Source organism: Spea bombifrons, chromosome 3 (genome assembly GCF_027358695.1).
Source record: "Spea bombifrons isolate aSpeBom1 chromosome 3, aSpeBom1.2.pri, whole genome shotgun sequence".
Taxonomy (NCBI): Eukaryota; Metazoa; Chordata; class Amphibia; order Anura; family Pelobatidae; genus Spea; species Spea bombifrons.
In genome coordinates, this window is record NC_071089.1 from 77,002,244 (window position 1) to 77,015,790 (window position 13,547).

At 34.6% G+C, this 13,547-nt stretch overlaps 1 protein-coding gene across 1 annotated transcript in view; it reads right to left on the minus strand.

Moving 5' to 3' along the window:
- Positions 1-248: 248 nt before the first annotated feature.
- Positions 249-13,547, minus strand: part of TINAG (tubulointerstitial nephritis antigen) — a 30,805-nt gene continuing 17,506 nt past the window's right edge. The window contains exons 3-11 of the mRNA XM_053460358.1: positions 10,502-10,591; positions 8,228-8,342; positions 7,029-7,152; positions 6,141-6,291; positions 5,711-5,891; positions 5,543-5,588; positions 2,765-2,888; positions 666-708; positions 249-401 (exon numbers count right to left, since the gene is read on the minus strand). Coding sequence (XP_053316333.1) covers positions 264-401; positions 666-708; positions 2,765-2,888; positions 5,543-5,588; positions 5,711-5,891; positions 6,141-6,291; positions 7,029-7,152; positions 8,228-8,342; positions 10,502-10,591 — 1,012 coding nt within the window. The 3' untranslated portion in view covers positions 249-263. The remainder of the gene's footprint in view (positions 402-665; positions 709-2,764; positions 2,889-5,542; positions 5,589-5,710; positions 5,892-6,140; positions 6,292-7,028; positions 7,153-8,227; positions 8,343-10,501; positions 10,592-13,547) is intronic.

Sequence of the window (13,547 nt, forward strand, 5' to 3'; positions counted from 1 at the left end):
ATAAAGCAACATTGCAAGAGGAAAGGGAGGTCACATGCTCGTCGTCATTTAGAATAATGTTCTGTACATTGTTTCCTTCTAAATTATTGAAAATGTTTCTCGACATAACAATACAAAGTATGTTATAAAACTTCCCTTTCCCTAGACAATAGGAGATGTCTAGTCCATCATCCCTAGAAATGTGCCTAATAATAAGGGCTGACTCCCATGGCAGGTCAGGAACATTTGTCTATTTTGCTCATTCAATATATTGCCCAGGTATCTTACTCAAATTCACCAGCCGGTGTTACACTGCCCCAAGCAGCTATTATCAGGTCTTCAATTCCACATTCATTTTCTCCACGCAGTATTCTGAAATATCCATTCTCCCCCCACTTTCTTCCCCATGAATTAGCTGCAATCTACAAAAAGAACACAAAGGAAACTTATATTTGAATTCCTTTACTAAGTTATATCAACATATATAATAATGAATAATTCAAACCCATCCACATGACTCATGACACATTACAGTACAAAATGTATATGCTGACCAACACAGAAGCTATGTTGACCTACACAGAAGCTATATTCAAGCAAGCCGCAAATAAATTGTAGTTTGAGGTGATTCACTATTTTAAAATTATAACTAAAAAAAAACATGTCATTAACCTAAATTAACTCACCCAGAATTTGTGTCTTCTATCTGTACCACCAGTAGCACCCCACCTAAAAATAGCCATAGAAACATAGGTTATTGTAGTATAATAATATTATGCAAGAAGAAAAATGTTGTGTATTCATTGCAATGGTATGTTTATTGAGATTACTTGAAATGCAATTTCCCTTTCATGGTCAAATTCATAAAATTTTAATCATGTCTTAATTATAAAATAGCTATGGAAAAGATACGGTTAAGTATGTCATGTTGGCAGCTCATGTGGCTACATTATGTTCTTCCCTCTTGACAGCCATATTCCAGGTGTAGTAATTGTAGCTATTTTGTGAAAAACATGTTACTGATCTGTGTAATGGCTATTTAATAAAAAAATATATTTCTGCTACGGTTATTGTTCAATAGCATTGGAATATAACATGAATTATCAAGCGGTTTCTATCTAGTGCAAGCCATTTGTTCAAATTCTATATAATGTTTTGAAAAGAAGAATATTTTTTGGAAAGCTTAACTTAGTTTTCTAATGGTCTCTCTAAAACCCCTTAAAAGTGAAAGCCCTGTCATTTATGAATTCAGTTGCCTGAATAATGATCATGCAGTTTTGTCATGCCCTTTTTAATGCCTCAGACTTTCTTACACTATTTTAGCCAACCTATTCTGCTTTACTGCTTTCATGCATTTTTACTTGATAGCACCTGAGGACACATTGTTTTATTTTCCTGTCCTGTTTCCATTAATTACCATGTTAAAGCCTGGAAAAAGATATTTTAAAACATAAATGTACAAAGGAAAACACTATATCTGAATGGCTCCAGAAAATCTTAGGAGACCTGGCTAGAAATGAATCTTTATTTTCAAGAATTTATAAGTTGTAAAATAAAGGCTAACAATGTGAAAATTCTACAGGCACGTACCTATTTTCTTTATCAATTTAGTAAACGAATAAAACTAATAAAGTTATTTATCCATTATTTGAAGTAAGATCTTTACAGAGATGAAAATATCAAGGAGACACATGAGATCACATTTGTTGTATATTATATTAACACTGGGAAAAAATGAACAACTTGTAATTTCAATATCTCAATTTCAAGACTTAATTGTTTTAAAATATCTTTTATCCTTGTAAAAATCACTGACAACAAAAACATCTGTTAACCATATGGCATTCTTCAAATGGCAAGATATACTTATCTTTTCATTAGTTTGAACTAATGATGTTCTGCATTGCTGATTGTGATATTGTCTCATAATGACAGAACATATAATCAAAATTTTTGCAAGAAACCAAGGTCCTGCCCTTGAAACGTCTATCACAACTGCAATAACTGTATGAGGAGTTTAGTCACCAAACTAATTTAACTTTATTATTATGGAAATTTTGATAAAGATACACTCAATCTTTGCTGGATGTCTATGTGTCCTGGATATTTTTCCTCCAAAATTCATTTGTTGGGTCTGCTCACTAAAAAGTTCAGTGGTCAGTTCAGTTACTATTTATATACATGAAATAAAACATTTTACTTTAAGACCCTATTAAAAAATGAGGGCTGAGAATGCCCCCTACTCTCTGAACTTGAGAGGGTGATTTACTTTGGAACGGGATAGAGCCATCTCCAACTCCCTCCATCTCTGTTATGTGTTGGTTGGTGGTGGTAATGGTTTAATGGGAAGACACACATTTTTTTTTTAATTTTAACATAAGAAATACTGTGTAGGCATTGTTAATGTTTTAAATAACTGTTGTAGCTGGAAATGGCTGATCTTTAATGGAATATTAGGTAATTTTTCAGAAATGGAGGTCATTTATCAGCAAACATCACTCCTGTGTTCCAATGGCAGGTTGTGTTCACTAATCCTTTAAATTCAAAAGGCTAATTTATTAGTGGAAACACTTGTGCAATTATGTTACACAACTAGAAATGTCCTTGTATGTGTAATATATATATTTAGATAGATAGATAGATAGATAGATAGATCACCTCCAGTACCCCAGGTAGAATGGAGTAAGGTCCATTAAAGCTCCCTTTTTGCAATATTACACCAAATTACAAGTTGCGGTATATCTTTATCATAATACAGAAAACTGAAACATAAATATTTACTCACCCAACAATTTTGACAGAATGGGTGCCATTCTTTTGATGTCTTTCTGATTTATTTTGTGCCGCACCGGTGTGTTTGTAGATCCCAGTTTTATAAAGGAAAAAATCTTCATGAACTGTCATCACCGCTGAAAATGTATGCAAAAATGTGACAAGTTACAATTTTCTTCTTGTCTAATTTCTTCAAAGTTAAAGTTTCTTTTCAATACTATAAGGGGAAAATGTAGTAAAACAAAGCAAATTACTAATTCGGTATGGTCCAATAGCAATCTAACTATTCTCAACTTGAATAACCTTGAAAGGTGCTAACCAGTTTCCGAAATCCCTAGTTGTCTGTTATGTTGGTTTTCACTTGAATACAATTTTGTAGTAAGATACTGTAGTGGAACACCTTTCCAGAAAACATAGTATCATGGACTTTAAATATGCATGGTATAGGCATATGACTTTCCTGACTCTAAAATGACTGATTTAGGATTAAGTCTTTAGATCTGGAAATATGGGCAGACTAGATGGGCCAAATGGTCCTTATCTGCTGTCAAATTCTATGCCCCTATGTATGTAATTGGAATTCTTGTTTAAGTAATATTTATGTACATATGACCTCTTGGGAGATGCCCCATAATCTCTGTTCTGTTGCCTCCAGTCAACAAAAAAATAAAGAAATCCAGGTCTCATACTGCTTCAAATTGCCAGTTTTGTTAGCGGTCAGTTTCCTAAACCTCTTTGTCTACTTCCTTTTCTTTTTCAAAAATACATTTTCCCTAATTTTTGTAAGAGGTTTATTTATTCTGTCAGCTGATAGTTCGATCAAGTATCTAGCTGTCATATATTCTCAGTCCAAGTACCATACCAAATAGTATTAGCTTCTTGAAGTGCCCCTAGTTCTTATTTATGCAATAAACCTGAATAGGTTTTGCATACATTAGTCTCAGGGTAACAAACACAGCAGTAGTCAATTTCATTAAAGAAAAGAAATTTGAATAAATATTTAAATACATAAATGATATTTTTGCAACTGTTTTATTTCCTCCAGTTGTTTATATCCAGCAACGCCGGTTGTTGGTCCCCAGATTATATAAAATGAAAGGGACTACTCTTAGTGCGATTCGATTTAAATTCAACTTGCGATACATATTTGTCTTTGTGTGGCAAAATAATTAGAATGCAGCTCAGCATGGTGATAAAAAGAATAAAAGCTGTAATAATAATAACTTTGTTTTCAATTGAATCTCAGAGGTGGGAAGGGATAGACTTTATGGTATCTCATAAAATAGTTTGAATCAGTATCCATTTTGTTACATAAATATCCAATACAGACCTGTTTTAACATCATTCATCTTTTTTAGTTTATGTATTAAAAATGCTGTAATGTTTGGCAGCATTTTTTTTCAAGTTGGTCCATATGTAATAATTTTGGCGTATATTAAAAGATCAGTGACAGGTCGCACTTAGATGAGCATAAAAACCTAATGTGCAGCTGCACCTGCCCATTTATGTCATCAGCCACGTAATCACCAGTCTGGACATCACGCTAAAAAACTCTTTGTTGTTGCATAATATCATAATAGCTTTTATAGTAGGATCTGGTGAAGTTTGTGTTGCATGATTGCCCCGGGGTTCTAATCTTACTGATAGTATACCGATCTGAGTAATCTATTCAGGTAAATAAATCAATTTCCAGACATGAGAAATTAAACTAAACTTTCTAAACTTACCTCTTGTATTTGACTACATTTGGCAATCTAGATTAAGAGCTGTAGAGTAGTGTAAGCATTTAATCACTACACAAAAATGAACACAGCACAATGATGCATGTTGTTTTGTATCAATGTATATAGTGACATGTGGTAATTTTGTGACAGCCTTTCATCTATCTGTTTTGTAAAAGGGTTACCTGTTGACATTACATGTTCTGTTCACTTCATGGGTCATTTTTAACCCCTTAATGACAACGCCTGTACAATGGGACTGCCCATTGTGCTTAAGGGGTTAAACAGCCTGGCAGTTATATTCTAGCCAATCTCCTATGCATATATAGCCATACCATATCAGTGTAGTAATATAAGCCTTGTGGAACAATTGATTTAGTTTTGAGAAGAAGATCGCTACAAAAATGGCTTCGTAAATAACTTGGCTCTGGCTAGTATTTTTGATATTTTTTAATGTGACCTTTGTGATGAACTGGAACGCCATTTGCAAGCCAGGCCTTATTGTCCAATATCAGTGCCTGACACACTTAACTCCACAACTTATTTTGGAAGTACTTTAAAGCCATTCAGGAATGATTGTCAAGTACAAGCAGGCAAATTCTGTTTATAAGTCCAAATAAGAAATAATGGAAAAAAAAAAAAAATGCTCAAACATACCTTACAAAAACAAGTAAAAAGCCAATTAATGTTGTTTTTTCCAACCTAATCACACATTCAATGACTATAAGGTTTGTTAGCATTCACATCAAGTTAAACATTAATGGATACCCAATGGGTTTCTGATTTAATAATATATGATTAAAGTAGTATTAAGTAAGATCGAAAAACAGCTAACAACCACCCAAGGCTCAAATCTGTAATTGGCTTGAAAAACACAATTTTATTGAGCAAATCACCTTTGTTACCCCTAACAGTTTTCTTTCATACATTAGTATAAATATTTTATCAGTGCTGGAGCTTCTTTTAATATACATATACAATGAAAACAATCTATGCAAACCAAATCCATGTACTACTTTTATTATGTTTATTAGGAATAAAAAGACAAAAAAGTGTCATCATATATTTACCTTGCACAGGGCCATTTTCCATAATTTCCTTCATTATTTCCCTTTCCTACCAAGAAAGTAAAGATTTGTAAAACATACAAAATACTTAACATGCTAAGTACTTTATATACTCATGATGGAAGAACAACCATTGTGTAAAAATATATGTGTGTAAGGAAGAATACTTACACTGGAAGGTACTCTGTAAGGGGGGCTGCACTGATAGATGTAATTTGAATCTTCTAACCGATTAGGACATTTTGCTGTTGGGTGACTTTTTCCACGCTTGTCAGAAATGCTTGACATGTTGCAAGGAACATATGCATCATTCTTATCCATTACATATGGGTAACATGAATGTGATACCAGCCTGTGAAAAATAAAACAAATTCAGTTCATTATAAATATGTAACTATAAGATACTGTACTACACTGATCATGCAAAATTAACAAATATTTGGAGTGTACCACAAATGTGGTAACGATAAGAGTTTTGGGGAGATGTAACTTCATCTAAACTACAATGAAAATATTGTTAGAAAGAAAATAATACTTTATTTATTGGGATAATGATGAATAGCAGCAATTATGTCATGTACTGTATCTTGCGTGTATTTACCCACGTTTTCTCAGGAACCACCAAGCGCTATCTATGTTTCCTCCATGGCATCCATTATGATTGTGAGTGTCACAGGAAATCAAATTTTGTGGAGACAGGTTGGATGTAAAATGTCCCTGTGAGTGAATTGCTATTCGGTCCGCAGCAACACCTGTTATCAAGAAGATCGTTTAATTGGTTGCTTAAGTTTACTAAAAACAAAAACTATCTGCAATAAAGCTGGCAACAAATATATAAACATAATATAAACGAGAGGTTTTGGTTATATGAATTGGCCAAAGCATAATTAAGCTCACCCGCCACGTCAAGACACACTCTCAATAGGGTGAGAACCTACTCTCACCTCCTACATAGTGGGCCCACAGAGCAGTTTATACTGCTACCAAAACCTTATTAATGTGTTGGGGAGGTGCAGGTAAGCCTCCTCCCAGTATTTGCAGCATGCTCACACCTGTTTGGTAGGCTTCATTTTACACATTTGTTTTATTTGAGCCTGAAACTAGCTTAGCACACTGATATTTTTCTTTTCCCTAATGTTTACTAAAACCTGCTTAGTCTTTACAACATTAAATCAATTTAAAGTAATTTATGTTGGAAAATTCTATGTATGAATAATAGCATTGATTTAATTTTAGTTTTATCTATAACTGTAATCACGCTTGCTTAGCTGATGACACAATAGGGACATTGAACTCAGCATTGAAATGGATGTTTGCAAACAATATCCTCAGATTTTTTATGTATAACAGAATACTCAGGGTCATAAAAAGATGAAGGAAAATACAGGCCCACAATTACTTTTGCTAACCTTGAATTAACTAACATTTCACAACTAATAGACAAAATGACATAATATGTGCACTTATATCAGTTATCATTACATCTTACTTGCAGTTGAAAATGCCCACGATGCTGCACAATTCTTCTGATCCAATGGTCCATGTATGTACTGTGGCCATTTATATGATGCAATAAAAAACAATGGCAATTCCTCATCAAATGAGACTCGACCCTGAACAGATAAAATACTGTTTATAAATGATTTGGCAATGTGAAAAAGCTTTCTTTTAACACTGACAAAATCTCATAATAACTCTCATTAAAATCACAAACATCTGAACACACACTTAATCTCAAAAATATTTTTTACAAATATTTTCTTGATTTTTAATTACTCAAAGAGTGGAATTACTTTAGTAAACAGATCAGGGAAAAAACATACAACATTGAGGTGGAATGTACTAAATTAAACCACAGAGGAAAAAAAATCTGAAAAAAAAAAATTAAGTAAATATATATACAGTATATACAACCAAAATGGCTGAACAAATATCCACTTCTCTTTTAAATTAACATAAATGCAATGGTTAATTTTGCAAAAATAGTACATTAAGATGCAACATTTTTTAAATATAATGGAGTTGATAAGGCATCTGACTCTGTGTGTTAAAGGTGTATGGTTTTCAATTCAACTATATAAAAAAATTCAGTCATTCAAATTTAAAATGCCAAAAAAAAGGATACTATGCATTCTAATTCTTGGCAAAAAACAGTGTTCTTTTTTTTGACCTGGGCTTGAACCAATTAAGATTAATACATTTCTGGCCTTAAATCCAACCTACTATTAGCAAGCAGTTCCATTTAATAACTTTTATGTGGTTAATTTAATTGAGAAATAATACTTTCCTGGCAGAAAGCCCAGAAGTGTATCAAATATTTATCAATTAACAAAATGAATCATAAATAGTAAAATATGTCATAAAATGTAACCCTTTGAATGCTGGTACAATTAAAATAAATACAAATCATGCAAGACCTGCACTATATAAATCTTGCTAATTAGTGTAAATATACTTTAAGAATTAAAAAAATATTTGTATAATCACTGGCAATTTTTTTTATAAGAATAATCTCCACTCATATTGGCAGTTTATTTATATTAATTAATAATTCATAATTTAATAATTAAGTCCGATTTTTTTTAAATAGAGCACGATGTCTTTTTAGAATTAAGTCAGCATTTGGGATTAGTTACTGATCTACTGAATCATAAAATCACCAGTTATATGAAAAATAAAAAATCTCACAGCCATTTCATTCATGCTTAGTAAAGCAGGGGATGGAGGGAAAGTGCCAAGTCGATCTTCAAATCCTTTGTCTAAAGTCATGCCCCAAAAATCACTATGGTTCCCTGCCTTCCATCTGAAAGAGCAAAAAAAAATATTTATGACTGGTAATATGCGACATCTGTGTTTGTGGCAGGGACAAGGTCCATTAAGCCCATAAGCACATATGTGGAAAGCGCCCCCCATTAATTTTAATAAGAGAACTTTCCTTTAGCAAGAAAAGTTGGACCATGGAGGCAGACGGCATCTAGAAGAATTCACATTAAAGTACTCACAGACTACTTTAATGTGCATTCCTCTATAGTGGGGATGTCAGGGACACTAAACTAAGTTTATTAGTAACAGTTTGCAATTAATCACAACTAAAGTAACATAATACCTGTAGTGGGCTAATGCCTGCCCTTTGTACATGAGATTTAATAATTACGATAGAATAATATTATAAATTAAAATGTTTAAGAAATAAAAGCATATCAGATGCATTGCATTTGATGGTACATTTAACAAGGTCATCATTAGGGGTTGTTTCTAGCTATAGTGCTCTTAAAGTAAATTAAATAAGTATTTCTGTAAGATAATAACATGAGACAATGGTTAAATGGAGTTCCCAATAACATTTTATGTTGCTGTTATCTGAAAATAATTGCCAAATTCTTGTTTACAGCTAGAGTTGGTACTGTATATATATCACTGGCAGTGTGATATTTATTGAACAAAATATCAATAGTGTCGGGAGATTTTCTGTTGTAAACGCAAGAGAAAGGTCTTTATTTCAGTATGTGCTGGGCTGAGAAACTGTGAGCTTATTCCTTGAATAAATTGCATTGAATTTATATGGTCATTGTTGTTAAGATCTTGATCACTGCATGCAATCTCTACAATCACTGGTCTTTTCCCTATCCAAGAAAATGTTATAAAGTAGACCATATGCATCCAAACAACACCTAATATCACGAGCAGCAAGTTCTTAAATAACTTGAGAACAACTTCTTATCTAGTCTTAAAATGTATGTGGTCATGAGAGAATTACAAGGATTAGCATAATGATTAATACAAAGACATTGGGGTAAAAACTTCTAAAACAGAATGGTCAACTGACCAACTTCAGTTTTAAGTTAAAAATTACAAGGCAACTGGTATATTATCTCAGTGCAGTATACACTATATTATCAAATGTATGCAGAAACTCATACTAATTATTGTGTTTTGTTGTTTAAGCCACATTCATTGCTAACAGGTGTATAAAATGTCCCTAGGCATACCATATCTATAGACAAACATTGGTAGTAGTATGGACTATACTGAGAAGGTCAGTGACTTTAAATGTAGTACTTACATAGGATGCCACTGTTGCCCCAAGCCATTTCATGACAAATATGCCCTTCTAGATCTGCCCCAGTACTACTAATGACAGTGTAAGTGCTATTATTGTAAAGCAGAAGCATCTGGGAGTAAGAACAGCTCAGCCATGAAGCGGTAGACCACACACTCACAGAGAACACTACATATCGGAATGCAAAATGCCTACTGGAAAGTTAGATAGAGGAGAGATAATGATCTGGGGCAGAGGCGCAATTTCCCTCCAGGATGCTCCAAAATGCTATTTTTTTCTGCGATGTGCCTGCTCTAACAGTGTGTGCGGGGAGCAAGAAAGAAGGCAAAAGGAGTGAGTGGAGGAAGAGAGGGAGAGGTGACAGAAGGAGTGAGAGAGGATTATGGAGTAAGGCACGCATTGAGTGTGTGGATGTTAGAGTGAGTATGTATTTGTAAGTATGTATGTGTGTGTTTTAGAGAGAGTGTGTATTACCATGATTGTGTGTTGGGATGAGTGTGTAAGTGTTTGTGTGTTAGAAAGAGTGTGTATGTGTAAGAGTATGGGGGACAAGGGGCCAATGTGCCAGCCTTCCCCTGGTCTAGGGCTTTTTTAATGGTTTTGGCTAGGTGCCTTAGTTCCAGTGAATGGTAATGTTAATGTTATGACATGCAAAGAAAGATTAAACAATTGTATGCTTTTAACTTTGTGGCAACAAACTGTCTAGACCTAGCTTTAGGCAACACCATTCCCAGCATGCCAGTGCCCCTGCGCACAAAGCTAGGTCTGTTAAGACAAGGTTTGACAAGTTTGGTGTGTAGCCCACACAAAGCAACAACAGGAAAAGGATGGAGTATCTTGCAGTAAATTGCTGATATAATGAGGTATAATGTGTATTAATTACATTGCCATATTTAACTTACCCAAAATCTCCTGCATTGATATCTTCAATTAGGTCTGTCTGAACAAGACAGATATATTGAGTGCATTTCCACTGACCACCAAGACAGGTACTGAAACCAAAAAAAGGTACAAAAGTAAATAAATATGGTGGTATGCTAGAGGCTACCCTAGGCCTCGAGGTGCTCGAGGAATTCTGCTCATCCGGTGGCAGAGGGACTGTTACCCCCTGCACTTGTCATCCTAGGTCAAAATATGCAAGTAGGTATACGCTGTTAAAATCTCAGGCGAGTAATCTTTATCGTGTGCTTGATCACCGAATTACATGAATGGGAACTAACAAAGACCAGCATGTGTTGTGAATATCAAGTAATTCACAGACCTCTTGGTCCCAAAGCAAATTAATCCTAGAAAAGGTAGATGAGCATTGTGTTTGTCAAGTAATTAACTCTAAGTCACAAAACATGACAATACATTTAGAGTTTAAAATTGTATATTTGTTTTAGAAAATGGTATCTGAATAAAATGAACACATGACTTTATTTTGGGAAACAGTATAACTGAAGCATGCTGATGCAAAATACATAGAGTTTTAGCTTCATTATAAACATTATAATTAGTACTACCTTTTTGACGGCTTTCCTGACATAGAGTTGTATTGTAGTTACTGTGTTTAAGCAGAACTAGTCAGTAATTTGATGGATAATTACAGTCATCCCATACTGATTGGAACATCGCAAGGAAGTGTTATTTCATTCTGGACTGTCAAATATGTTCATATAATAAGGCTTTGAATAGCATCCTATAGGTAGCTTGTATAGGGCGGCTGGGAGACTTGCTGTGCAGGGAGTGATGAGCGACAGATATATTAATTTCTGACCAGGATTTGTTCTGTGCGCATGCAGCTTAATCAACATTTTTTAATGAATGCTATGTGAAGTCGCCATGAATGGGCAATTCACTTGTCAGAATTTAGAAAGTCAAAAGTATTCATGCCATAGCTTTAAATGGGGATATTTATGACAGCAGTTATCTCTGCAGTATGAGTAATTAAGCTTGAATTTGTGCCTTCTTCCTACATTTAGCAAGCGTGTTAATTACCACAATTATACATGTAACACAAACCTAGAAGGTGAGCTTTGCAAAGCTGAGTTATGAAGCTGAGTTAGAAAAACACAATTGAATACAACTCAAAGTTTTTACAGTTCTACAGACATTAGATAGTAATAGTAATAACTAGTTTGGCTGTTGATTTTGTTTAATGAAAACAATGTGTTTCCCCAAACTAAATAGTAGTAGTAACTAAAACTAAATAATCTCCTTAAAAACACCCAACGCCTTAGTAAATGTATTATTTATATGTAGTGGTAAATATATATATATATATATATATATATATATATATATATCATGGTAGGAAATCCCATTGAATGTTATTCTGAGAATAATGTCTACTGTACATCATTGACAAAGCATAGGATGGTCAAAATATATATTTTGGTATAACCTTTGCAGTGGCAGGGGTGAGGACACATTTTCTCCTGTGGGAGGCTGGAATAAATTTTCGCAAGAAACCTATTTTCTTTTTCCGAACAAGTTAATCTGTTCAGGAATACTTGGTTTATGCAAAATTGAACACTACATTGAACGCTCCCCTCAGGCTAGGTTTCCACATGGGTTTTTGTCCGGCGTTTTTTTCTTGATGAAAAACGCCAGGAAAAACACCAAGAAAACTGCCACTGCATTTACCTGCGTTTTGGCGTTTTTTCTGGAGTTTTTTCTGGCGTTTTAGCCTTTCTGTGGAAATTGCTTTTTTTGACCTTAGGCAGTTTTTCCAGCCTTTACAAGTTAGAAGTTTCACCCAGCTAAAAGGGTTTAGGATAAATGGCAAGTATCTGCCCTCTCCTGATGTCATTTACTTGGTAGACCCTTTTGTCTCTTTTCTGTGGTTTGTAAGGCATGCTTTATTTCGAATGTCTGCTCCTCTGGGAAGATTGGCCCCAAATGATGGTGCAAATTGTTTGCTGTTGCTTTTGGCACGCAGGATCCAGTTGATGCGTCGGGTATGTTTGTTTGTAATGGTATGTTTGTTCCAAATGGTGTAAAATTCAATATGAACCAGTCCAGGACTTTGTTTTGTGTGAAACTGTTTGTTTTCAGCCTATTTCTCGTAGGACACACAGATACTGGGTCCATCCTCTGCATTGTAACTGTGGAAAAAACGCCATAAAAAACGCCAAGGCAATAAACCCACATGGCTTTTTCATGGCGTTTTTTCCTCTCCCATAGACTTCTATTGGAGAAAAACGCCAAGATTTCTTGCAAAAAACGCCAGAGTGTCAACATGCTGCGATTTTGAAAAACTGCCACAGAGCCCAAAAAAGCAGAAAAACGCCAAAGAGGACTGAAAAAACGCCAAACAGAAAAACGCCAAATGGAAATGGCATTTTGCGATTTCCTATTGAAGAACAGCTAACATCTGGCTGCAGCCGTTTTTCACAAAAAGGTGGCGCTATTGGGGTTTTTATGGGCGTTTTTAGCAAAAAAAAAAACAAGTGGAAATCTAGCCTCATTCTTTCTCTGCATATACCACACTACTAAAAGTAACTAAACAAAAACACTGACCTCCCCTAGTGAATCTGTCCTTTTTTATATAGGGGTAAATACATGTAGATTGCACACAAAGCGGATGTAGGTAATACTACATGGTAAGCATGCTTAAGAATGTGTTAAATTTGATAATTATACTAAAAGAAAAACACAATATAGGTAGAAAATACACATTTTCCTAAGTTTGTCAAACTTTTTGCACTTTTTTGGGGTATCTCCTTTCGAGTGCCACAACACCCTCATTGTCGTTCTGGCCCACTGGCACAGTTTTTGCATTTCAAAATACACAAAAAAAAATGTATGTGTCACGACCACTGACACGATAGCGCACACCGCAGGAGTTATTCTGCCCGGGACCCTATCACCAAAGGAAACCCTTAGTGACCGGGAGCAGGGACTTAGATGATCCCAACAGTGAGGAGGCTAGGTGAAAGCGGATAATAAAGGAACGAGTTGGGT